The sequence below is a fragment of the Podarcis bocagei genome (assembly GCF_964188305.1).
Source record: "Podarcis bocagei genome assembly, chromosome: 4".
In the NCBI taxonomy this organism is placed as follows: domain Eukaryota; kingdom Metazoa; phylum Chordata; class Lepidosauria; order Squamata; family Lacertidae; genus Podarcis; species Podarcis bocagei.
This window is the reverse complement of record NC_138128.1, coordinates 99,304,078-99,331,711: the sequence shown is the minus strand read 5'-3', so window position 1 is coordinate 99,331,711 and position 27,634 is coordinate 99,304,078. Positions and strand designations below refer to the sequence as shown.

Below are 27,634 nucleotides of genomic sequence, written 5' to 3'. Positions count from 1 at the left end.
GAGGGTTAATCCCCGAGCAGGCTCGCCTCTCCGTCTTGTTGTTGCAGGATCCATTCTTGCCTGCCTAGCGAGCGGTCCTGCATTACATCACCACTTCCATAGCCCATTCGCTGAAGGCCGGTCTCTCTCTCGGTCTCTCTCTCGGCCGCCTCCCGCCTGCCCTTCTCCCCAGCCTGCAGGGCTCGAGCCGGGCTTGCTCGTCGGGCGTGCCCGCTTGGGGGGCGAGAGAGAGAGAGGGGCAGGGAGCGCGGGGCGCCTGGAGCATCCTTGATGCGCCTTGGCCTCGGCTGGGCTGCAGGGAGGAGCGAGGATGGCGGAGAGCGAGTGCGAGACCCCCAGCACGCCCGGGGAGTTTGAGAGCAAATACTTCGAGTACAATGGGGTTCGCCTGCCCCCTTTCTGCAGGGGGAAGATGGAAGAAATCGCCAATTTCCCCGTCAGGGACAATGATGTCTGGATTGTTACCTATCCCAAATCAGGTAAGGGGCACGGCTGAGCTGGGTGGAGAGGGGCTGAGAAGGAAGGGAGGGGTCACGCATTCTCTCCCCCCCCACCGCATTTAAGGATGGGTTGTTTTTCCTCCCAGATTTCACCTGTCCTCCCTCCCCCCAAAAAAAAACAAGTTCATGCAATGAGCCTTGTTTTTTCTGACTCCTGGCAGACAAATGGATGCTATGTAATGTTGGGCTGTAACTGGCCTACTACAGAAGCGCATGATGTAAATCACATTTTTATACCTTGCTATCTCATTATCTTGGTCTTAATATAGAGCAGGTACGTTCAGTGCTGCAAATGTGTGTGCCAAAACGAGGGTGTGTGTGTGTGCGTAGGTGGATTAATTTTCTCAGGTCCAAAGTGTCCCAGCTGCCTTTTAATTTGATTCCCTGCAATGCCTTATATGTGGAGCAATAACGAACAGCAAGATTGGATGCCTGGTTTCTGTTTATTTGCAATGTGTTTACTCGGAAGTAAGTCCTCCTGAGTGCAATGCAGTTAGCATCCTAGCAGAAATGGCCCAAGGCATTTGGGGACCTGAATCAGAAAACCCAAAGGATACTCACCCACAGGACTGGCCCAGGACATGTTGGCCCCTGAAGTGAACCACAAAATGGTAGCCCCCCCCAAAAAAAGAACAACAGGAAGGGGGTAAAATTAATATCTACTTTGGGATCGGCTGCCCCTCTGGACCCTTTGCCTGTGGCAGACCATCTCACTCTGCTTAATAATCTGAGAAGGCTTGATACTATGCAACCCAGAGGCTCTGAGACCTGTTTTAATTTAAGGTTGTGGCAAAGGAAGAGGAAAGAGGCTTGCAAGTTTCCCAATATGTATTGATTGATTGCAGAAGAGATTAAAAATCAGCTTGCTACCTATCTTTATTGACAATCTCCCCTCCCACGACATAAGTGATTGCACGTACCTGAAAGGATTCAGTACCACAAGTTTTTGGCGACTTCCGCAACACGAGAGGTGCCATCAAGGAAGGATGAGGCATGCTAGTTAAATGGAGCCATTGAATTCCAGGTACCAAGGACAAAAAATAGAACAAAATGGTGTAGACCACCCTCTGCTCACGAGCACCAGAAGGCACAGGAAGATTGCTTTTGGAAATAGGATATTGGACTGGATAGGCCCTCAGTCGGATCCAGCAAGGCACGGTTGTGTTCCTATGTTCACTGTCTCCAGTGAGTCTCCTTGGGAGAAGGGTAGGCCACCCTGACTGCAAATATGGACCTGCTAACAGGTCTTCAGAGGGCCCGCCAATTATACAAGGGTTTGATTCTGGGCATCCGCATGCAAAAGCAAAATTCTGCAATGTCAGAACCGTGCGCCCCTCCCCCACGAAGTGGCAGGCTCCTTGGGATACAACCAGAGCCATGTAAGCAAGGAAGACCCACTGGGTGTGTGGTGGGGGAGTGGAGCGAATAAAGAAATGGAAAGCAGGGTATGGAGGGGCTTCCTTGATATTTATTTACCGTATTTTTCGCTCTATAGGATGCAACCAACCATAGATGCACCTTGTTTTAGAGGAGGAGAACAAGGGAAAAAAATTCTCCTCCTCTCTGCTCAGTGCCCCTTCAGTGAAGCAGCAGGAGAAACAGAGCCCCTTCCATTTCTCCTCCCGCTTCGCTGAAGGGGTGCTGTGCAGCTCTCCCTCTCTGCTGAAGCCAGGAGAGTCTTGCTTTCCTGGCTTCAACGCACCAACCCCTCTCGCTCTCCAGGCTTCAGCGAAAGCAACGCGAAGCCTCCGGAGCGTGGAGGGAGTGCTCCCACTGTGCTTCGGAGGCTTTACGTTGCTATCACTGAAGCCAAGGAGCCTGCATTTGCTCCATAGGACGCACACACAATTCCCCTTAATTTTTGGAGGGGGGAAAGTGCGTCCTATAGAGCAAAAAATACGGTATGTATGTATGTATTTATTTATTTATGTGCTGCCCCCAAATTTGCATAAGGTTGTGATTGCATATGCAAAGTAAGCAGCAGAACCACTGTATTTTAGGAGGTGAAACCATTAAATACCTTTTCCCTTGCCATTGGCTAGCCCCTACGGTAAAAGTAGATAGATAGCCCCGTATCCTACTCACTTAAGGGGAATCTGATTACAATGGGCAGGATTATCTTGAAGGAATGGCACCAAAGCACGTTTCTCAAAAATACTTCGTGTGTGCAGAAGGCTCTCTGCTACTTCATCTGCTTGAAGCTGTAAGCCCAGGTTTGACTCTAGTTCCATACAACTAATCTCACTTAGCAACATATCAAAAGACAAATCTAACCTGTATTTTAGTGTTTTGTTGGAAGCCGCCCAGAGTGGCTGGGGGGACCCAACCAGATGGGCGGGTAAATAATAATAATTATTATTCAGTGAGACCCAGATAAGTATTGAAATATAGATGCAGATATTGACACACATCTGCAACCATGTAGGCTGTGCATGAAGAAGGCTGTTTCAGGTGTGTTGAATCAGGCAGTTCCTTATTATTTTCCAGAGCTTGCTTCTGTAATTTACATGTGCTTAGAGCCCAAAAGTGGGCATGGGAGTGCAGCTTCTAGACATCTATCACATTAGTAACTTGTGATCATGCTATACCTTTTGTAGCAAGTGTATTTTGTCCACCCAAATGTATGGATAGGATCAGTGCACTGTCAACCTATGTTCCCACCCCCCATCAAAAATATGTTGAGAATGCACTGTATTTTCTTCAGAAAAATGAGGACTTCACTGGATGTCATGAAGGGCTGATGCATGGCTCCCACTGACTTTGTAACCCTGTTGTTGTTGTTTAGTTGTGTCCGACTCTTCGTGACCCCATGGACCAGAGCATGCCAGGCACTCCTGTCTTCCCCTGTCTTCCACTGCCTCCCGCAGTTTGGTCAAACTCAAGTTCGTAGGTTCGAGAACACCGTCCAACCATCTCGTCCTCTGTCGTCCCCTTCTTCTGCCCTCCATCTTTCCCAACATCAGGGTCTTTTCCAGGAGGTCTTCTCTTCTCATGAGGTGGCCAAAGTATTGGAGCCTCAGCTTCAGGATCTGTCCTTCCAGGGAGCACTTAGGGCTGATTTCCTTCAGAATGGAGAGGTTTGATCTTCTTGCAGTCCATGGGACTCTCAAGAGTCTTCTCCAGCACCATACTAGTAAAAGGAACCCATAGAATCATAGAATTGTAGAGCTGGAAGGGACCAGGAGGGACATCTAGTCCAGTCCCTGCAATGCAGGAATCTTTTGCCCAACGTGGGGCTCAAACTCACGAGCCAGAGATTAAGAATCCCATGTTCTCTACCAACTGATGTGACTTGGTTGCATTCAGCATTTCCCCACTCACTCAGCAACCTTTAGCCAATAAATTGGAGTGAGAGTGGAGCAATGCTGAAGGTGATAACATCACTCCATTGTCTCTTGAGACAGACAGATGCCAACCACAACAGCTTTTATCATCCTGAACTGTTGTGGGTGGACAGGGCAGGGCAGGGCAGGTGTTGACTGCTGGAGTCCACCCACGTCAGGAGAACCAAAGGTTTCCTACCCCTGATCTAGTGAAAGCAACATGTGATGTGCCATACAGAGGTCTGGAAGGCTGCAGTTTGAATTTGGGTCACAGGCTTCTGGTTCCTCACACCTGGGACTCATCTACACTAGTCAATTATACTGTTATACAGTGGTGCCTCACAAGACGAAATTAATCCGTTCCGCGAGTCTCTTCGTCTAGCGGTTTTTTCGTCTTGTGAAGCAACCCTATTAGCGGCTTAGCGGATTAGCGCTATTAGTGGTTTAGCGGCTATTAAAGGCTTAGCGGCTATTAAAGGCTTAGCGGATTAGTGGCTAAAAGGCTATTAGCAGCTTAGCGGCTTAGAAAAAGGGGGGAGTGAAAAAAAATCAGAACACTCGCAAGACGTTTTCGTCTTGCAAAGCAAGCCCATAGGGAAAATCGTCTTGCAAAGCAGCTCAAAAACGGAAAACCCTTTCGTCTAGTGGGTTTTCCATCTTGCGAGGCATTCGTCTTGCGGGGCACCACTGTAACTGCTTTATAAACATGTGACACCAGATGGCACTGTAGAGCAGTGATCTGTCGCCAGTGGGATTTTGCATTGAGGGCTTTTATAGCTTTCCCACCTCCTATAGTGTTTTTTTAATCAGTATAGATCAAGCCCTGGTCTGCAGCCTTGAATCAACAACTGCTGTTTTGCAAGTGAAGGCACTTTGGCTGATGCAAGGCGGTAAAAGCGCACATGATAATTTATCCATTCTTGCAGCAACTCCTCCTCCTCTTTCCGCGTTCCATGCCATTCTGTGGGTCCTCCCAGTCATCAAGAATGGCTTTTCACAAGGCTGCAGCAAGGCAAGATCTGATGGCAGGAACCATATTTGAGCACAGAGAGACCAGAAGCACGTGCCATTCTTGAACAGCATGAGCTATAATGGAAGCTTTCAACCAGGAGGCTTGGAATGGAAGCCACATGTGACTCTTGGAACCAGAAAGATTTGGTTACAGACAGATGATTGGTTTCTACTAGGGAAGAATGTTGGACTGCTCCCAAGAAGAACAGGACATTTTGAGTGTGGACAGAAAAAGGCTAGAGTCACACAAGCCCTCCACTCCCAGCTCCTGGTTGAAAGCACCCATTGCAAGGCAGGCACATAATGCAGATTAGGTGGTCCTCTTCTCTATTGCTTTGGTGGGCTGATTCATCTCCCAGCATTGATTCCTGACCCATATTTCAGCTGGGTTTAATTCACCAGGGACGCGGGTGGCGCTGTGGTCTAAACCACTTAGCCTAGGGCTTGCCGATCAGAAGGTCGGCAGTTCGAATCCCCGCAATGGGGTGAGCTCCCGTTGCTTGGTCCCTGCTCCTGTCAACCTAGCAGTTCGAAAGCATGTCAAAGTGTAAGTAGATAAATAGGTACCGTTCTGGCGGGAAGGTAAACGGTGTTTCTGTGCGCTGCTCTGGTTTGCCAGAAGCAGCTTAGTCATGCTGGGCACATGACCAGCTGTACGCCCGCTCCCTCGGCCAGTAAAGTGAGATGAGCGCCGCAACCCCAGAGTTGTCCGCGACTGGACCTAACAATCAGGGGTCCCTAAACCTTTATCTTTGCCTTAATTCACCAATTAAAACAGCCTGCAACACTGGAGTGGAAAATGTATTGAGTGGCTGGAAGGCCAAAACTCCCCCTCTGAAAACCTCCAGCTGCCATTTCCAGATTCAGGTTCAGGTAATTTGCCCCCCCCCCCCTTCTTATAGATGGACTCAAGGTGCAGGAGATACCACCCTGGACAAATAATATCTTTGTTGCACAATGTAGGAGAGCTTCAGGAGAAGAGGGCACACACCTGAATGAAGTATTTATTTGCACCTGCTTATTGCAGTATTCAGTCATCATTGTTACTGTTAAGGATTCTGCCATGTCCTGGGCAAATGTTCAGTTGAATGTGGTAGACTGCACCGATGCAGCAGTAGCGTGCGAATGCCACATTAGAATTGGCTGGCTACATCTTTATTGCTTTCTTTAGCTGTACATCTGAAATATTTATGGCATGCAGGAAGCAAAGCACTAAAAGCTCTGCTTGATTCCTTCCCCCTCCCAAGTCTTTTAAAACGTTTCTCTTTTATGAATCCTGCACTAGATTCATATCTGTTGCAGCCTTTGCTTAATTGTTATTTTCCTTAAGGCTTGATTCCTTGCAAATATGCTAAGAATGTGTCTCTTAATCACACCATAACCAGACTCAAGGTGTTTTTGACCTGGGGAAGTATTCAAAGATGGGATTCTCTGGTCCGCAAAGGAAAACAAGAAAAGTGGTAACATTTGTGATTCTAGTGGTTGTGTAGATTGGATATTACAGCAGAACAGACTCCAGTTGAGGTTAATTTAAAATTGATTTAGGCCTTGTAAGCATTAGCTCTAGTTGCACTCTTTGAATTGTTACATGTATGTACCAGGATGTTTTTATTTGCTGGATGAAAGGGAAATGCTGTCAACTTTTCCACTTTCAACTTTTCCTTTCATAATTACATGGAGACTTTCCCCCGAAAATTCTTCTGATTTGCTATCTCCAGGCACATGTTATAAACACCACACTCTTGAGCATTAATCTCCTTCAGACTCTATTCACTTGCAGAGAACAAAAAGCACATGGCGCTTGCTCTTCCTATTTTCAAGTTGCTGGTGGGACTTGCATGACGGACATGCACAAATTCATTCTGCATTCAGAAACTTGCACATCTCTCCAAAAGTAGCTTTTCAGATATTATTCCCAAAACGAAACCCGCACTTCTTGTTTCCCTGTAACCACATAAGTGGAGGTGAATGTGGATTCTAAAACAAAGGAGGCCAGGGCAGCAGTAGAAGTTGGGTGATAACCATGGACTTCTCAGTCAAGTGGGGGGAAATGTCTGGTGAGCTGCTGCAAGGAGAGAAGGGCTCAGCCCCACCCTCTGGCAAACCCATCACTTTCCCCTTACATGTGCCCCCAGTCCTGCTTTGCCTATTGAGAAGCAAGTATAGGGCTGGAAATTTTGGGATTATTGCCGACGGAGCACACTCAGACTAATGTGTGGCTGAGGGAGCAGTGAAGAGGTCATTCTTTGTTGTCTCTGTTGCATCCTCCAGGAGTTGCCCAGAGGAGCAATGCTATGTGGTCTGGAGGTTGGTCACTCACTTAGAGCAGTGTTTCCCAACCTTTTTTGGGCAAAGGCACACTTGTTTGATGAAAAAAATCTCGCGGCACACCACCATTACAGCCCCGTGACGTCAGCGCGCAGCGTCACGCCGGGAGGGACGCACGAAAGTGAAAGTTTTCAATTTTTTCCCCTCCCCCTTGCCGGGGAACCTCCAAGCTTTGGGGGTGGGGGGGGAGGAGGCAGCAAAGCGAGGGACTGAGGGACGGCGGCAGCTGAGGCGGCGGCGGCTGTTGTGGTGGTGGCGGCGATAGCGGGCGGAGGAGGGGCGGTGGCGGGGCCGAGGTGGCCGGCGGCGGCGGGGGAGGCGGCGGCGGGTGGAGCAGGAGGGCGGCCGAGGCCGGTGAGGGAGTAGGGTTGCCCGGGGCTTGAGGAGCCGTCGCCGGGAGTTGCTGCTGCTGTTGTTGCTGCTGCTGCCCGGACATGCCGGCCTCCTCCTCGTCCGCTGTCTCGCGCTCCTCCCTTTTGCACGCGCTGCCCCGCCGCCGCCCCATTGGCTGGGTCCTGTCAGCTGATCCTGTGCTATTTCCTGTGTGTGTGTGTGAGGGGAGAATAGAGAGAGAAACCTCGGCACCACCACCGCGGAGCCGCCCCCAGCTCGACGCGGATCCTCGCCGCCGCCGCCTCTCACCGCCCGCCTCGCCCGCCTCCCTCCCACGGCACACCAGCCAACGTCTCACGGCACACTAGTGTGCCGCGGAACACCGGTTGGGAAACACTGACTTAGAGGGTAAAATTGATTGGCTCCAGTGATTTAGATACTATGATTGTGGCAGTGTCAGCCATGGTACCAAACATAACATTTCTATTGCATATAGATATCATTGTTGTAAGCCACTTTGATTTTTTTTAATGGCATAACTGTATATAAATATTTGTATAAATAAAAATTAATATCTGACCTCATTTAAACAGATGCCAGCCACAGTTCACTGCAGAAACAGGATAGTATAAATACCCTAAAATTAAGCCTGTTTGTTTAGAGGCTTGGGGTGGCAGCCTGTCGCCCGAAGCACGCGGAGCCCTCCGGAGGGTGCCCCGTGGTTCGGGCAGGTGTGCGCAAGGCTTGGGGCGGCAGCCGTGGCGGGGGGGGGGAATAATTTTTTTTTATTCATTTCCCCTCCCCCCAAAAAACGAGGTGCGTCCTATGGGCCGGTGCACCCTATAGGACGAAAAATACGGTATAGAAGGTTTTAATTATCTTTTTCAGCACATATATCTGCAATAAAAATGAATATTGTTCGCAAGGTAATATTGTTTTACTACAGCATATTCCAGTTGTGTCAACAGAGAGAAAAATATTAACCTGGCAATGTCTTTTAAATAAGTTTGTATAGTACAGAATATAAGCAAAAGAAAGCCTAGAATAAGCAAAAAAAAAAAAAAAAAAAGGATAGAAAAAGGAGGCATTTCATTCCTAATTAAAAAGCATACTGTCAGGCTAATGGAATAGGGTGGTTATCTGGATGTTATCAAGGAACTGGGTACATAAATGTAGCTGTTAGCATCTTTATTACCAGGTCTGGTAATACTATGCTTAATATATCCAAATAAAATTATTAATGGATCTAGCAGGGTTCATTCTGATACAATACCATACTATATTTTTTAAAAAATCTATTGCTTTACTGTATTACTCAATTACTGATGTTGTTTTTTATTTTAACCAGACCCTCAAATGAGCTCACACAGCTGCTTTGTAATATTTTTTAATAACACAAGGGAGGGATAGTCCTCCATCTTTTACTGGTCTTAAAGGGTATCTTTTGAGCCACTTCAGGTTTTGTTCCTGCCCATAAAAAAAATTATGACTATTTTCTGCTAGTTAGTGATGGTTTCCTGAGGTACATTCAAGATTAGAGTTTCATTCATAACACTGATGTTTTAAAAACTGATATCTTTAGGGTTTGTTTTTATTTAACAAAATGTACATTCTACTTGATTGTAAGAAAACCTTTAAGCAGTTTACAAGAAATACTATGAGTTACTGATAAACCAGATAAAATCAAGTAATTAAAACCATTTCTAAAACCATTAAAACCAGAAGTTATTTACCTGTCATACTAACTGGCCTGTCATATTAACGAACTCTTTTTGTGATTCCTATTTTTTCCACGACTGAGTTCAGTTAGTTTGTCTGTACCTGGTAGATTCCATACCCCCCCTTTTTTTGCTACTACTAATTATTCTGCGTTCCCTTAGGGGAGTAGGGCCAGCCTACATGCCATTATCCCAGGTGCCTGGTTCCTCCAGAGGCTGTTCGACTCCATCTTCCATCAGCCCCAGACAGCAGATGGCTAACGCTCAAGGGATGATGGGAGCTGGAGTCCAGCAACCTCTGGAGGAAACCACATTGACTATCCCTGAGTTATCTGTTTTGTGCTCATGACAAATCTGAAGCAGGTAAGGTTGAGAGAGAGGAAACGACCGGCCCCAGTTCACCCATTAGCGGTGATTTGAACTCAGGCCTCCTTGATCCCAGCCTGACACTATATATCCATTATACTGACACTGGCACCGTTCCTTCAAGTGAGCTTTCTCATGTTGACTCCGGCTTAGAACCAGAAGCTGTGGTCACATTTGGCTGATTCACCTACGTTTTACTTCAGCCATTGTGCATCCCCCTGACCATGTTATTACAATTGGTTGAGAATCCTGATCCTGCTAGCAACTGCGAGACCTGACATTGGCGCCAGCACCCATGCCTTGCCGTTTTCCGGAAAGGGAACAACATAAATCCGAAAGGTTCCTGGCAATGCAAAGCAAACAAATTAAACAATGGAATGGTAGAGGAACACCTTCTGACCCTGGAACTGAATAATGCAGATCTGTCGTTAATATTAATATAATCAATATATACATTGACAAACATGAAGTCACTGTGGTATAGGTGTAGATTTCACTTGAGCTACTGCAGTTGTGTTAAGAGGCAGCGTAATTGCCCTACATAATTGTGTCCTGATGCTAAAATCCATGATGGAAACCTACAGGGCCCTCTTTTTTCCCAGAGGTCACCCCAGGTTGCAAAATAATGTCCTATTCTCCTCTAAAACCACTTCCAGCACTGGAAATTATATGTCTGTCTTCATTCTGAGTCTGAGCCTTTCCGATGCAGTTATTGTAAATAACTAAAACAATATAGCAACTGTTGCTAACTACATTGAAATTTCCTAGCAGTAAAATGGAAAGAAACTCTTCCACGGTACAGTGGACACTCAAGTTGCGAACATGATCCGTGCGGGAAGCACGTTTGCAACCTGAAACGTTCGCAACCCACAGCGCCATGTCTGCACACGCGCGGGTCGCGATTCAGTCTTCTGCACATGCACAAAGCGCAATTTAGTGCTTCTGCACATGCGCCGAAATCCGGAAGTAACCCATTCCGGTACTTCTGGGATCTGCGCAGTGCACAACCCGAAATCGCACAACCTGAAGCATCTGTAACCTGAGGTTTGACTGTATATGGGAAGATGTGTCCACAACTATCAATTTTTATAGTGACTGGAGCCAGTGGCGTAGGAAGCGGGGGCAGAGGGGGAGGGCCACCCCGGGTGCCATTCTGGGAGGGGTGACAAGATGGCCCCTGCCTCTCCCCAGCTGCAGAGCGGCTGAGGGCGCCCGCAGTCCGTATGGGCGTCTCTTGCGTGCCATCCGTACAGGCTGCCACTCTTGCGCACGGTGATTGTAGGGGCTTCCGCGCATGCGCAGTCCATACGGGCTGTGCTGCCCCGGATGCGGGGAGAGTTCTTCTGCCACTGACTGGAGCTGACGTATGTCCCAAACTCCCCTTGTTCTAGGCACATTTTGCGACAGGGCATTTCATTAGCACAAGCAGTTTCTGAGCTCTGGGCGCAGTACTGCGCTGAAGATTTCAGATTAAAACTACAGAATGGAAGGCAAGGGGGAGCTTTTTCTGCCTCCCCACTTCCAGCTACACTGTGAAGACTGGAGAAGAGATCCTCTTAAGAATATTAGGGGGTGGGGGGTGGGCAGGGGACGGACCAGACCACGTGAAAAACGAACATAATATTTTAGCTGCAGTTCATTCATTTTCAGCTTTGTATTCTTGTTATTAAAAATGTGCCTAGACATGCCCTTGCTGCACCCATAACCTAGGTTTACGGTGCCATTTAGCTCCTCACTTTCATATCTCAGTTTCTAACACTGGTCAGCCCCTACTTTTTAAAAGAGGCCATTATTTTGAATTGTGCAAGGAACAAAAGGCAGCAACATTGGGTCTGCCTGCTGACTCTCTCCCATGAACCTTGACAGACACAGGCAAAGGGATTTTTACCCAAGGAATGAGAAATCCAAGCCAGGGAATTTACGCCATCAGCTCCTGAAGAGATAATTCCTTTGTTGCCATGTAAAGGCAGGTGAGGTGGGGAGCCCCAGGGGAGGGGGAGGAGGAGACTGGTCATGTTCCCTAATTGCCTTGGGGTAAATTCTGCAAAAATATTCTCAGTGGAGGGAGACATTGCAATTAGAAGTGTCAAGTTTGACTGAAGTTCAGCCATGCCTTTTTCTGCATGTCCATAGAAGGAAAAACAAAAATTAAAATGTGTTGCCTGACTCCCCATCTCTGGAGATACAAAAACTAAATACTAACTTTTGTTTACTATCCAGCCTGATGAAGTGTTCTGAAGAACCTGAAAACTGGCACACCAGTTTGTGAATTTTTGATTGGTCTGATAAATATATTGCCCTAACAGGGAAGTTGGGGTGGGTGTTTTTCTTATTGGTCAATACAGGTACCTTTACTTTTTGTTGGGGGGGGGGGAGGATAATTTTAAGAGGAATACAAGTGCAAAAGCTCAGGATTTATTTCTTTTGCAAAAGGTAAATCTCCCCCAAAATTTTGGAATATAGTTTGTTGTTGGATTTCCTTAAAATGTGCACATACTAATATTAATACCAAAAGAGGACATGAGCCAGCAAGAAAGAGGACCACACAAACTGGAATGGGAGATCATGGAATATAATCGTAGAGATGGAAGGGACCCCCAGGGTCATCCAGCCCAACCCCCTTCAATGCAGGAATCTCAACTACAGCATCCATGGCAGAGGAGCCCCCAACCTCTGCTTAAATACCTCCAGGGAGGGCAAATCCACCACTTCCCAAGGGAGTCTGTTCCACTGTTGTTGGTTTTGTTTTTTAATTAAAGATTTTCTTGTTTTACAGACGTATATGTAATGCCTCTCGTATTTTTTTCCATGTAACATATTTACAAATCAGTTTCATTTGTTGAGACATTGGGGGGGGGGAGATGGGGGGGTCGGGTGGCGATGTTTCTATTTTGCTTAATGTATGTAGGTTCTCTGCTGATCATCTGTGTTCCTTTCGTGGTGAGAGAGGTTGGGGTTGGCCTGGGGTGTGGCTGTTCATTTGTGGTTGGCTGTGGTGATCTTTGTTTTCGTGTGTGAGTGAGGTGGGTGGGTGTTTTGGATCAGGTTAGCCATATTGATTTGTATGCTGCTGGTGGATTATTGTCATTGTCTTGTTGGGCTGTGTATGTGATAAAGGGGAGCCATACAGGGATGAAGGTATCTTCTTCTATTTGTCCCCGTGTCAGTTTCAGTTTGTTGGTTAATTTTTCTAGTAGGGCTGTTTCCCATAGTATTTGGTACCATTGGTCCATGCTTACAGTGTCTGGTTAAGGTGTTTCTGGCTGCTGAAAGTAGGTGGGTTATGAGTTCTTTGTGGTGTAAATGGGCATTGTTGTCTTGGAAGATGTTTAGTAGGGCCAATTCTGGGGTGATGTCTAATACTTGCTTAGTTATTTTACATATTTCTCGTATGGCTGTTGTCCAGAAGAGTTGGATTTTGGGACACTCCCACCACATGTGGAGGTATGTGCCTGTGGAGGTGCAGACTGTTCCACTGTTGAACAGCTCTTAGTTTATTTTCTTTGTATATTTTCCTCAAAGTGCTGTTAAGTCATGTACCGTATTTTTCGCTCCATAAGACACACTTTTTTCTTCCTAAAAAGTAAGGGAAAATGTCTGTGTGTCTTATGCAGCAAATGCGTGGTCCATGGAGCCGAATTGCCCAGGGGCGAAAAGCAGATCATGCTTTTTTTTGTTGTTGAAAGAGTGAAGTGGGTGTTGAAACAAAGCTGCTGATCGCAAGTGATCAGAAGCGAGAAAAGGAACGCTAGCGATAAAGGAGGCTGCCTGGGAGGGGGGAGATAAAAGCCCATGGATCCTCAGGATTTTTACATTGGGTCACCCCAAATTCACCACCAGATCACATAGCATGTCCATGGCTACAGCCTGCACTGAAAAAATCATGTATCCACTGTTTCCTGGGGCTGCAGTGGCGCAAAAACGTGGTTACAAAGCACGGATCCACATGGATCCTCAGGATTTTTGCATTGGGCTACCCCAAACTCACTGTCAAATCACATGCCTGTGGCCACAGCATGAACCATAAAAGTCATACATCCACTGTTTCGTTCAGAATATTTTCTTTTCTGGTTTCCCTCCTTTAAAAACTAGGTGCGTCTTATGGTCAGGTGCATCTTATGGAGCGAAAAATACTATTTACTGACTACTTTACAAAAATTAACATCCAGAAATTCCTCAGGTGGAACTCTTAAGCTAATGGATTCCTTCAACATACTATACAGGGAGCTGAAATGGGGAGGAAATGGAGGCCACATCCTCTTTCCGGGAGATATCAGCAGCAATTTGCTTTATGCTGCACTTTTGAAACAATTGAGTTAGCAAAAGCAGCCCTGAGAAATCTAATCCAGAGGGCACTCATGAGGCAATGCTTTTGTGGGTTTTAACCTGTGGATATTGTCCAGCCTCTGAGTGTTTTCCTTGTTCAGTCATATATAAATTAAGGAGATGATTTGGTGCCACATTACAGATATTTGACCAGAATGGGTGTGCAACCAAGCTTACTGCATGAGGTGATAATAGCTTACATAATTTTTTAAAAGGTTCTCAAACCACTATGTCCAGAGGTAATATCTTAGCCTCCGGATGTCTTGGCTACCACTCATATCGACCCCTTCCAGCAAATAATGTCTGGATTGCCATCTGTTATCTCATGTTTATTTGATTTGCAGGCACCAGCTTATTGCAGGAAGTGGTGTATTTGGTGAGCCAGGGAGCCGATCCCGATGAAATTGGGTTAATGAACATAGACGAGCAGCTTCCAGTCCTAGAGTATCCTCAGCCTGGACTGGACATTATCAAGGTACGTCTTAAGCGACTGAAAACGTGTTGACCAGTTGCAATTATTTTCATTTTACCTCTGCTTATTTGGCTTCTATTTTCAGAGCTCCCTTTTAATTCCCCTTAAGTGTACTGGAATGATTCATAATTTATTGGGTTGCCCTAATAGTTTGCTGAAACATTTTTGTAAGATATATTATGCTTTCAGGTAACATTCAGCTGCTTAAGTGCTTCAGTGAGAGGCACCGGTTTACCTTTCTTGTTGTGAAAGTGGAGTGTCCCAAGGCAGCTGCTTTGTATGTTATCAGGAAGTGCCAAAGAGGAACTGTGTATTCTCCCCCATCAGAATTTAGAAATTCATCAGGTCTTTTCTTTGTTGTCTTTTAAGTAAATATTCCAAACACACTGATTTGGGTTTTAACACAGGCTCTTCTCTTCATCATTTGCAGTCTTTTCCCATTTTCTTCTTTTGTGTTTCATGTTTTATTAGACTGCAAGTCTATTGGCAGGGACTTAGAATAACAGAATTATAGAATTGCGAGCGACCACGAGGGTCATCTAGTCCAAACCTATGCAATGAAAGAAACTTTTATCAAGCTTGAACCCGACAAAATCCATCAAGTATGTTTTTTCCAGTACCAACTTAACATGAAACACATCACTGGCATATAGCATCATAAACCTGAATCTTGGAAAGCACTGTTCTAAATGAAAATATACCCTGGAAGGTGGGTGGATGGGTAGATTTTTATTTTTAAAAGTTTCTTAGATTTACTCCCCATCCCACTCATTTTTAAAAGATAACTGTCAGGGAACTGCCATCAGAGGCACGGGAGAAGGAGAGGGTCTCTGATTCTGCAGGAGAAGGTCCCAGCGCTAGGGGGAGACTCAGCTGGGAAGAAGGGGAAGAGAATGAGTGTAACACCAGGGATCCAGGAGAGCAACGGGACAGGGAGGTGCAGAGGCTCCCGGACTCTTCGTTGGAAGTTAGTGAGGAGAGCCCAAGCACCCCGCTGCCCACGCCCACCCTGCGCAGGAGACTCCCGCGCAGTGAGAGGCGGAGACGATTGGGCGTCAAACAGCTCTTATGTTGGCAACGCTTTAAGAAACGCCCACAGACAGATTCTATGAGTGACTAAGGGCAGCCACGCTGAGATGGGCTGTGCAGTCCGGAGGGTTTAACCAGGCAATCCAATGCTCAAACGGGGCAGGATTACGCACGAGTAACTCCCAACCACTACAATAACTTTTCATGGTTTAAATGCTCTAGAATTACATTAAACCACAACTCAAAAATTCCCCTTAATGAGGTCAGGAAAGGAGACTCGCCACCTTTCCAGAGAAATAGTTCTTTATTGCCACCACTGTGGCTGTTTCAGGAGAAGGGCATTACAGGCATGGAAGGGCACCTGGTTGGCCACTGGGAGTGCAGAATACTGGACTAGTCAGGACTTTGGACGGATTCGGCAGGGCTCTCCATGCATTCTTAAGAGGTGTGAGACAACGCCCCTTTGATATCTTCTTGCTGTTTCCTGGAATATGGTCACACCAGCTTGCTTTTAAGCCACACCTGGGAGTCTATTTAATGAATAGCTAGATGCAGCAAAATGTATCCAAAGGGGATTTCTGCATCACAAGAAATGTGCAAAAACCAGCACAGCAGTCCTGCTCTCCACCCTTATCCAATAGACAGGGCATCCTTCCCTATCAAAACATTATACTGAAACTGCATGGAGTGCGTAAGTCAGGGGTGTGTAACTAGAGAGGAGCACCAGTTTTTTGTTGTTGTTTTTTAAACCGCCCCGGTGTGTTTTCTCAAGTGGTGTGTTCTATTTAATTTCATTGGCGCATCTCTCTAGCTAAAATGAAACTATCGGAGGCAGCTGCTCTACATTTCTCCAGGTCAGCTGAGGGCAGTGCAGTGTCTGTGCTATCCTATTTCCCCTACTGGAATCTATGGTTGTGGACGAGGGAGGAAGAATTAAATGGGAAAGATCAGTGGATTTTAACAGACCCCCTTCTCTTTTCTGAAACGGAGTCTGGGTATTAGTCTAGTGCTGGAAAAGTGAGGCCTTAACAACTCTGCAAGTACTGTAGTTTGCTGGAATTGCTTATTAAAATGCTGCAGCAGTCCCTTTTGACTCACCTTCCTGACCTTGGGTTTCAGTTTTGTGTCTGTCTATATAACATGCTGCTCAAAATGCCCAGGCACTGGGAATGTGGCCTGATTCATGTACAACTGGAGCAGCACAGAAACCAGTAACAACCACAGAGAGAAAACACGTGGCTCTTTTGAGCAGCAGAGAGGAGTGTTGACTGCATAGCAAAGAAACCGAAGCATGCATGTTCCTGTAGTAGTAACTTGGTGTCTGAACCACCAAAGCTTTTGGCTGGAAATATGAAACTGGAAGTTATAAATACAGGAGCATAACAAAGAGGAATCTGGATCACTTAGAAGAAGGGATATATTATTTATTGGCTTGTTTTCCATCATGTATTTTACAGGAGCTTACATCTCCCCGCCTCATCAAAAGCCACCTGCCGTATCGTTTTTTGCCTTCAGACCTACACAGTGGTGAGTCCAAGGTAAGAATGGTTAGCTTTGTATTATTTCTTCCCGGTGTGTTTTGTGAAATGGAGCAGGGTAGGGTGAGAGAAATATCCACTGATTAAGATGAATAATTTCCATGTTCTTAGGTAATCTACATGGCTCGCAACCCCAAAGACCTGGTAGTGTCTTATTACCAGTTTCACCGCTCCCTACGAACCATGAGCTACAGAGGAACATTTCAAGAGTTCTGTCGGAGATTCATGAATGAAAAGTGTAAGAAAGTTTGACACTGGCTATTGGCAGTTCCTTTTAATGTTTCAAATTCTGTTCTGCACCACTTCTTAGGAACAAAGTGTGAAACCGTCTTGCTTGTAATGCCTCTAAAGTTCTGGTTCAAACCGTTCATGTTGGCATTTGCCTTCACCTGATTGAGGGACCTCCACCACACACCTTGGATATTGAGATGGATGCTCTGCATCAGCAATGAGGAACCTGTGAACTGCAAGGCCTTGTTGGGCTGCTGCTCCCTTCAGCTCCAGCCAGCATGGCTAATGGTCTGGGAGGATGGGAGTTGTAGTACAACAACATCAGGAGGGCACCAACTTGGAGAAGGCCGATGTAGGCACTTGCTAAAGATGAATCTCACATGAAATGCAGCTGTAAGTTACAGAAGATTCTCTCTGAAGTCACCAGAAGTCGCTAAATATATTGGAATATATTCAGAGATTGCTTTTTGGTGCTCCCAAAATTTCCTTTCCCAGAGGAATGTATGCAAAGTCTGGGTCCCTTTCCTGAAATTAATCCCTTTGTGATGCCTCTATCTGAATGAATTGGTGTGCACATCTGAGCACCCATGGAATTACAATGAGTGAATATAGACAAAATGAAGCACCCTTTATGATGACACTAAAGTTGCATTGGAAGGAGGAATAAGACAGAGACAAGTGCTACCAAAAGATTTATTTAGCTCCATATCAGAGATGGGGCTGCCAGTTACATTCACTAACCACATAGCTAAAACATGGCAGCATGGTGATGGCAGGGGTAGGTGATTATTTTATCATTCAGGAGATCCCATCTAAAGTTCTGGAGGCCTTACCCCATGGGCAGCCAACTTCTTTAGCAAGTGCCCAAAGTATATTACAGTAGATAGTTTGTGGGAATGTTGAGGGTGGCAGGAGAGGATATATTGTTTATCAATAACCTTCCTAACTTCCGCTAGCAAGTTTCTTCACTTAGCAGTGTGCATTCCCCTTCTTACGCAGCAGAAAGCTGGTTGCAAACTCGTGTGAGTTCCTTAAGACAATAAGCAATTTGAATCCCTCTTAAAAGAATAAAGGCACCACAGTCTTATCCATAAGTAACAAAAAATAGTTTTACTCACGATCAGGCAGAGCACAGTGTGATCCCTGAAGGCAGGCTTTAAGCTTAAAGTTACAAACATGTACAAACAGGTTTACCCCAAATGGGAGAAAACCAGGAGACTGCTGTGGCGGCCAGCAGTCCAGTCCAGGTGATTCAGGAAGCAGACAGGACAAACAGGAAGGTCAAAGAGAGGGAAGTGGCTGCGTGACTTGGCCTTTTGCCTGGTCTGAGAAGGTCACGCCCACCTACTAGTCACATGCAAGGAAGGATGCTCCAGGCCAGGAAGAACAGGAAGTTTCGACTGACTGGACCAAACATTCCCTTGCATGTCCACTCTAGCAAAACAAGGAATGTTGTATTTGACTGCTTCCAGTGGATTACATCCCACATAGTTCACCTCTAGTTTGCTTATAGTACATGTGCAACTACCTGTGCGTTGATGTGGCTTCATTTCTGAGCTGACCCAGGAAACAAGCAGCTGTTCAGTATGGGAGACGCAGGCAGGAATACAGACCGGACGCTATTAATTAGGCCTAGTCAGGTGCCACTGCCCACCACTCCTTGTGCCACTTGAGTTGTCACACCACCATTCAAGCTGGCCATTGGTCACGTATTCCTAAACCGTACAGGGTTTCAGCTTTTAGTAGGAACCATCATGCATAACTGGGTCAAGTTCTACACCAGAAGCAAATATGTATTCAGACTTAAACATGCAAATGGTGAGTGCAACTTAACCAGATTCACATGTCTTGTTGGTTTTCCATCCTCTCTCTTATGTTTGATTTTCACATTGCCTGCACACAGAATCTGGAGAGGTTTTTATGATTCAAAACAAGGATAAATCTGAATATACTTATATTGTAAAGACCGTACATACTCCTCTAATAGTTTTTGTTAGAGAACAAGGCAACAAAATTCAGTTCATGCACTTCTTTCCAGCTTTTATGTTTCAGAGAAATTTAACTAAAAGTGATGTCCTTGCGTATTAGCCATTCTATTTTCTGTCTCTACAGTAGGATACGGTTCATGGTTTGAACATGTGCAGGAGTTTTGGCAACATCACATGGACTCCAATGTTCTCTTTCTCAAGTATGAAGATATGCACAAGGTAAACATATTGTATAAAGGCTCCCCCCTCTCCCTTGTTACCTATGGACTCCCCCCATCCCACCCCAGGGTATCTCTGATCAGAACTGGAGATCCCCTCCTGACTGATACCAGTTACCATTGAATGGAATTTTGTGACTTGCAGTGATACTTATATTTTATAAGAATCAGTTTCTGAAATGAGATGGGGTATTAAATTGCAGGAGAAGCATATTAGTCAAATGAATAAAAGAAAGCAAACAACAAAGCAATCCAAATGGAATGGAGGGGCAAATTTGGCAAATCCGAAGCCTTGCCAGGATCACAATGAAAATTAGTAAGCCATTTCAGGGCTCTGGGGCTGGTAGACAGTTTCCTCCATTCTGGTGTGTGTGTGTGTGTTAAGGACTGTCAGGGCAGGGCCAGAGGCTGATCTAGGGGAAGGGAGTAGTGATTCATAGGGTTTTGTGCCTCCAGAAAGGTAGCAGTCAGAGCTGGGGAGAGGTCTGAGCAGCTGGAGGGTGGGAAGGAGTGTCGGACACGGAGTGTTGGGACACAGGGCAGGAGCCAGGGCAGGAGCCAGGACAGAACTCACCAGGAGTGCAGGGAGAGACACTGCCTGAAGGGCCGGGTGGTGGTGGCCGAATCCCGTTCCCCACTCTGTCTTCTCCCCTGATGTCCCCTAGAACCAGGAAGGGCTTGAAGAGCCAAGCATAGCAACAGCTTCTGTGTACAAGAAGTCACAGGTTGCTTGCTCTTAGTGTCTCAGACGAGAGTACTTAAGTTTTGGTGTTTATGTGGCCGCGCTGTTGCTCCATCAGTCTAGCTCAGAGCACAAATCTTAAGTGGGGAGTGGGGCTCAGCTTCCTAATTACAAACTGTAAGTTTGTGCTTTGTCAATAAAGAATTAAACTGCCAGTCAATTGTCTTCCTTGTGCAAGGTGTGCTCAGGACCGTGGGTGTTGGGGGAGCCTTCATCCCTTTTGCCTTTGAAAGAGAGCACCTTTTAGACACACTATTTGTCTTTTTTCCAACTTTGCCCCCTCAGAGCAGAGGGATGTTTGTCCAATCTGTGAGATGGAGCTAAGTGAACAGGAGCCCGCTCAGATTTCTAGCCATCTACTACTGGTTTGTGATAGGGTGTGGCCCTAAACTGAGCCCTCTGCTTCTCTCCCCCCCCCCCGCAAAATAAATGGCCTGGGCTGCTGTTGTTGGGATGGCTGTGCACGGAGCAGGGGCATATGAATGGGGCTTGGTTAGTGTCAGAATCTACACAGGCAGTGCCTACCAATTCATGCCACTGTTCCCCCCTAGGGAATGCCTGTCTGGATTAGAGCATTTATATCTTAGTTAGGCTATTGTCATTCGCCTACAGTAGGGAACTGATATTCACAACGCTATTACAAGCCATTTGCAAGGAATCTTTAAATCTGATTTTAGCTATTCAGCTGCTTTAGTTAGGACCTGAAAAATGAGTCTATACCACTGATTTTAGGATGCTGCTCTCGACTCTGCTAACACATACGTCTATGGCTGCTTGCAGGGCTCATTTGTTATTGCTAACCTTCCTCTCTTTTTGGCTTTTCTCTTTATTGGCACGTGCACATAATCTTTCGTCACAGGATCTGGCAACTATGGTCGAACAGCTGGCGAGGTTCCTGGGCGTCTCTTACGACAAAGCACAGCTGGAGTCCATGGTGGAACATTGTCACCAGCTCATTGACCAGTGCTGCAATGCAGAAGCCCTTCCTGTGGGCAGAGGTATGTGCAAATATTTGTAAAAGTGGAAGGCAGGTGCTGTGGGCCTCAACAATTGCGGCACTTGCAGATACAGAGGTTGAAATAGAAGTGCTGCACCTTCTCTGTCGTCAGATACTTACTATGATGCCAAGGAGCTTGCCTATAGATTCAGAAGCATGTAGTAGAACCTTTTTGGGACTGGAAAGCAATAGTTTATGTTTGTAGATATTAAAATGCTCCCTGGGATTTTTTCACCCCTTTTTTAAAAACCACCTCCCTAAGCATGGAAAGATAGTGCTTCGGGATGATTCCACGGCATACTAGTTTTCTGTTGGTCCTTTTTTACCATTGGGTTTGGGAAAGGGAAATTGTCAATGGAAGAGCTGTACCACATGCTTCCTGATGTATGGATTGGCTCAAAATGCGCTGGCTTTCCCAGTGGGCTGTTGGGGGAATAGAAGGAAACCGACAGAGTAGGACAGTGGAGACAAATGGCACTGAGCCTCTTGGGCTGGAGACAGCCCATCACCTCTTCAGAGTGTGGAACGTGGCATAAGAAGAAGACCCTCCTAGATGTGAGCTGTTCTGATGATCTAGAAAGAGGGGGGTTTGCAAATGATTAAGGGAAATGGAACTTCCCTCCTAACAACAGCTCAGCTCCCCTCACCGATGAACACCTGTCACTTTTAAAATTTGATCTTCCACACCTCTTCTCTCTCCCCCCCCATTGCCCCCTCCATATTTCATGTTTAGACAAACTGAACTGCCACTGTCACTTCTAGTATGGCCCAGAGATGTTGCCACTGTGGAGCACATATTTATTGGGTTTGTTCCACAATCACAAATACCAGCTTATTGGAAGTGTAATGAATGTGTTTGCAGAACAGAGGACACAGTGGCTCTGTCTCTCCTGACTTCTTTTGTTTATCTTCAGCCCAAGGTACCCAAAAGAAGAACAACCAAATTGTCACCTTTTTGTTAATTCTGTCTGGCCACAGTTGTTCTCTTGGTTTCACCTTACTGCCTTTGGACCGGCACTCTGTCCTACCCTTAAACAGCCCACCTCCAGAATGAACTTCATTTGGCCTAGACATTTTCTCTCAGAATATATGCTCAAACTTATTCACTGCCTGCCTTTTATCCATACATGTCTTCTTTTTAAAAAATTTATTTGTTTTGCTGCTTTGCATTTGTGATAATTTTCCGTATTTCAAAATCCAGCCTAAATATCAATATGTGTTTTCTGCCTGCCTTTTTTCATTTGTTTGTGCAATTTAAAATTCTGTGATCAGCCTAAAATTAGTTTATTGCTTTGTTTAATTTACCACCAGCTACATTTTCATTATTTTGCTTTATGTTGGGTTTCTTTCATTTTCCCTCCACTTTTAGCTCCTTGACCTTTACTCAGAAGATAACCCCCCGTTGCTGTGAGAGCAGGCCATGAGTTAGCTTACGTTCCTTACATTTGCTCCATATCCCATCACAAATCACAGTTTCATGAACCCAGGTGGGTGACTCTTCGACCAGCTATCCATACACATCCTTGGAAAATGGTTATCCGCAAAATATAATACTTGTTATTTAAATTATCACCGTGGCGGGCAACATTTTTGTGGGCATGAGTGTTGCCAGTCACATCCAAAGGGGGAGATTGTGCCTCTCTAAAGTAGGGGTGGGGGGGACCTCTAGGGGGCGTCTGTCACTGGTGGGCTGGGTCCAGAGCAGAGGTGGAGCTAGCTGCTACGGCATCCAGGGGCGGGATTAGCCACCTACGGGAGCATCGCCCATGGCGAGCTGCGAGCATCCCAGGGGGGTGCTGCCCACGGCAAGCATCCTGGGGGCAGTGGTGATGTCACCCCTCCTCAGGGATGACACCCAGGGTGGACTGCACCCCCTTCCTTCGCCAGTGGTCCAGAGGCCAAAGTGGGCGAGGCAATTGTACAGTCAGCCCCATCCATTCTCTCCTATCCAGGCAAACAAGAGGCGTTTGAGTTCAAGGACATGTTCCAGACAAGCAAAAGCTCTCCAGGGGGTGGGAAGCAGGCCTGGTTATGGGGGAGTGGCTTGGTGAGAGACCCAAGGGCCAGATAGAGAGGCCTGGAGGAGTGCATTTGGCCCCCGTGCCTGATGCTCCCCACCCTCCCTGATGTACACTATCAGGAATTACAGGGTCAGAGAGAGTGACCAGCAAGCGGGGCGGGGGGGGGGGGATTCTCTAGCCCTTTTGGAGGACGACACTTGCTGTTTTTGTTAACAGGTCCTGCCACATCCTGTCAATGATTATCGGCTTAATTTCTGGTTCTCAATTTCTCTCTCTTTTCCAGGACGTGTTGGGCTGTGGAAAGACATCTTCACTGTCTCCATGAATGAGAAGTTTGATTTGGTTTACAAACAGAAAATGGGAAAGTGTGACCTCACATTTGACTTTTATTTATAAAGCATAAAGCAAAAGTGCATGACTCTGATATCGGGATCCCAGCTAGAAGTGCTTTCTGCATTCATTTATTACTTGCTGGACACAACACTATACCTGCTGCACATATCAATACTTTAAAAAAACAGGCACCGTGCATTGGGAAGTGAAGGTAAGAAGAGCCCTGCAAGATTGTGGCAGCAAACACCTTGTTCAGTGTTTGCTTTTCAGGTGTGGCCCTGGGCTGAACACCCCTGGCTCACACACGCATAAAGGCACAACAAGCATTCTCCATTGGTTTGTGGGCATCACCTGCTCACTGCCCTTCATTCCATAAGTTAATGGTGCATTGTATGAAGAAATAACACCCACCCCCATTGCTTCTTCTGAACCTCTTGCCCTTCTTTCTCTTTGGACAAGAGGGGGGGGGGAAATGAGCTTCTTTTTTGTCTCTGCACCATTCACAGCTGTAAAATTATTTTTACTTGCTCATTACTTTATCTTGCCCAGGGCAACCCAAAGCAGCTTACAACCAAACAGGCAATAGAGACATTAAAGCAAGACAAAAACCTTTGCCAAGCCCCTACCTGGAACTGGCCACATGTGCTTTACTTGGAAGTAGGGCCCAATTTGTTCAATAGGACTCTTACTCCCAGGTAAGATGGGGATAGGACTGCACTTGGGGGGGGGTGCTTATTCAGAAGTAAGTTTGTTTCCTTAAAGCACTTTTGCCCCCAAATTCAACAAAAGACTCCCAGAGCTGCTTAAAAAGATCAGCAGTGAGGCATTGCACTGATATTACCTGAGGGAATCAGCATTCAGAAAAGGATCATGGAGCTCAGTTCAGCCCATTCTGGAAAGCTCTATGCACTTCTTTGCACAACTGATTTGTGAAATGATGGATTTAAGAACAACAAAGTATCTGCCCCTTAGGTTTATAATCCAGGAGGCAAGGAAAAGGAATTGAGAGGGAGGTTATCCGAGTCAAAGGGGGCACATTCATGAGCATGGTGCCTTACTTGTATTTTTCCCTAAATTAAGAAGAGGAACCAGCCCTACTATTAGGCAAAGTGAATTGACTACCTTAGGTGGTAGGTGCTGGAGGGGCAGGCAGTAGCTCTTAAGTCCCCCAGCAGAGCATGTCTTGACCCCTGAACTAGCTTGCTGGTTTAGGTGTGAGCATGGAGGACCCTGCCCCGTCACCACGACTGGATTAAGATTCAACTGCCTGTCTGAATTGGCTTCTGTATGTGGCAGGGGCACCATCTTGCCCTTCACCTCAGGCAGCAAAATGCCATAGGTCAGTCCTGCTAAAAAGCCCCCAACACGTTTCCTCAGAAGGAAGATGGCTGCACAGTTGCCATGCTCATTCATGTCACTAGGGCTCCTTCAGAATAACTTCCCGGTGCATTGTTCCTAAACAGAGTCAACACAAATAAGAGAAAACGTCCTTCCTCTGTAAATGAAAGCATTCTAAAAAAAGAGAGATAAATCCCAGGAATACCTGACTGCTATGGAACACGTTCTGTACATGTAAAGTATGTAGTATATACACAGTTTAGGGATGTATACCTTTTCAGAGTCATTGTGTATTTAAAATACTTTATGGAAGCTTTTCAGTGGAAACCTCAAATAATTTCAGTGAACCAGAGACAAGTTCGTTTCAAAGGAAAATGGGTTACAGGCTGAAATGATGTGCTAAATGTTACCTTAGTGTGTGTGTGTCAAGCACTCAGCGTTACTTTCATAACTAAGATAAGGAGGACAACGTGTGATGGTTAAGTGCAGACTCTTCCTTTTTTGTCTCTCATCAGCTTTCTACCCCTTTCCGCTCTTGCTCTTTTGAGTGTTGGGAAAAGAGGGTTTCCCTCCAACAGAGGTTCTGGCAATTGGAAAAGTCCAAGCAACCATTTAGTAGCAACTTCTCAATTTGTGATCAGAAAGGCTCTACAGGGCTGTTGTGTATGAGGCAATGAGCACTTTTCCATTATGGGCTATTACAAATTTTGAGGACAATATATTTTCCAGTTGCTTGCAGAAAACAGTGGTATTGGGGGTTCCATATGACAAATTGTCTCACAATAAGGACAGTGTTTCCCACACTTTTACACCTTGTGCCTCAAATTCAGATCCCCAGATGCCAGTTATCTGCTTGATGGTTGAGCTGAGAGGAATAATTGCAGCTGGGTTTGCAGCTGTTTCATGGAAGGATATCTGTACTGAGGTAGGATATTGGAAGTTTTGGGTGGGGGTGAGCTAAATCATTTCCCCTTCCCCACACCTTCTTGCCAGATTCCAGCTCCCCTCAGACATCCACCCACCAAGTGCAGCTTGGAAGGGGAAACAAGGCTGAGTAGGGATGGTACTGAAGAAGGTTATCCACTTGCCTGCATAGTCTGGCCGGGAATCGTAACAAATCTGAATGTTAGAAAAAGAAGAAGAAAAATTCCTGCAGTGAACAGAGCCTGGACTGTGATTTGAAAGTCTCTATTGAAGCTGAACCAGAACAGAATCTGAACAAATACTTAGATTAACGTAGCTGAGGTAGTAGACCTGTACCTAGGTGATAATAATAATAATAATAATAATAAATTTTATTTATATCCCGCCCTCCCCAGCTGAGCCGGGCTCAGGGCGGCTAACAACAATCAAATAAACAATCAAATAATGACACATTCTAAAAAAATTTCATTATAAAAATTAGTTAAAATCACATTGGTGGCAACCGATTAAACAAAATTCTGTGCAGGTTGCCAGAGGAGGGGGTCAGGCTGCGCCCTGACTAAAGGCCTGGCGGAACAACTCTGTCTTGCAGGCCCTGCGGAAAGATGTCAAGTCCCGCAGGGCCCTGGTCTCTTGTGTCAGAGCATTCCACCAGGTTGGAGCTGCAGCCGAGAAGGCCCTGGCTCTAGTTGAGGCCAGCCTAACCTCTCTGAGGCCTGGGACCTTGAGGGTGTTATTATTTGTAGACCGTAGGTTTCTCTGTGGGGCATACCAGGAGAGGCGGTCCCGTAGGTACGAGGGTCCTAGGCCGTATAGGGCTTTAAAGGTTAAAACCAGCACCTTAAACCTGATCCTGTACTCCACCGGGAGCCAGTGCAGCTGGTATAGCACCGGATGAATGTGATCCCGCAGCGAAGACCCCGTAAGGAGTCTCGCTGCGGCATTCTGCACCCGCTGGAGTTTCTGGGTCAGTCTCAAGGGCAGCCCCACGTAGAGCGAGTTACAATAATCCAGTCTGGAGGTGACCGTCGCATGGATCACAGTGGCTAGGTCAGGGCGAGAGAGATAAGGGGCCAACTGCTTAGCTTGGCGGAGATGGAAAAATGCCGCCTTTGTTATAGCTGTAATCTGCGCCTCCATAGAGAGGGAGGTATCGAAGATTACACCCAAACTCTTAACAGACGGTGCTGGCACTAATTGCACCCCCGCAAGAGATGGGAGTTGCCCCCTCGATCCCATATCGTCCCGCCCCAGCCAGAGGACCTCTGTCTTCGAAGGATTTAACTTCAACCGGCTCCCACGTAACCATCCAGCCACAGCTTCCAGACATCTGGTCAGTGTGTCTGGGGCCGAGTTAGGATGGCCATCCATCAAGAGATAGAGTTGGGTGTCATCAGCATACTGATGGCAACCCAGCCCAAAACTCCGGACAAGCTGGGCAAGGGGGCGCATAAAGATGTTAAAAAGCATCGGGGAGAGAATCGCACCCTGAGGCACTCCACACACCAAGGAGTGACGCGATGACAATTCCCCCCCAAGCGCCACCCTCTGTCCCCGATCAGAGAGAAACGAGCGCAGCCATTGAAGGACTGTGCCCTGGATCCCCACGTCGGCAAGGCGGTGGTCCAGGAGTTCGTGATCGACCATGTCAAAGGCTGCTGACAGATCTAGAAGAATCAGCAGCCCCGACCCGCCTCGATCCAGCTGCCTGCGGAGATCATCTGTTAGGGCGACCAGAGCCGTCTCGGTCCCATGACCAGCACGGAAGCCGGACTGGAATGGATCCAAAGCAGATGTTTCATCCAGAAACCTACCAAGCTGTTCAGCAACCGCTCTCTCAATCACCTTACCCAGGAATGGAAGATTCGAGACCGGGCGGTAATTGGATAGATCTAAGG

At 46.5% G+C, this 27,634-nt stretch overlaps 1 protein-coding gene across 2 annotated transcripts; it reads left to right on the top strand.

The window, feature by feature from the left end:
• Positions 1 to 37: 37 nt before the first annotated feature.
• Positions 38 to 24,953, top strand: SULT4A1 (sulfotransferase family 4A member 1). 2 transcript variants are annotated; one of them, XR_014007700.1, is made up of 8 exons: positions 38 to 479; positions 14,250 to 14,380; positions 16,864 to 16,944; positions 17,056 to 17,182; positions 19,288 to 19,382; positions 20,983 to 21,121; positions 22,490 to 22,607; positions 23,425 to 24,953. XR_014007700.1 is itself a non-coding variant. In XM_081192112.1 (7 exons), the coding sequence occupies exons 1-7, from the start codon at positions 311 to 313 to the stop codon at positions 23,535 to 23,537; spliced, it is 855 nt and encodes a 284-aa protein (XP_081048238.1). In that variant the 5' UTR covers positions 38 to 310; the 3' UTR covers positions 23,538 to 24,953. The 2 variants fall into 2 exon arrangements, 1 of the variants encoding a protein (XP_081048238.1); XM_081192112.1 differs by lacking the exon at positions 22,490 to 22,607.
• Positions 24,954 to 27,634: the final 2,681 nt, after the last annotated feature.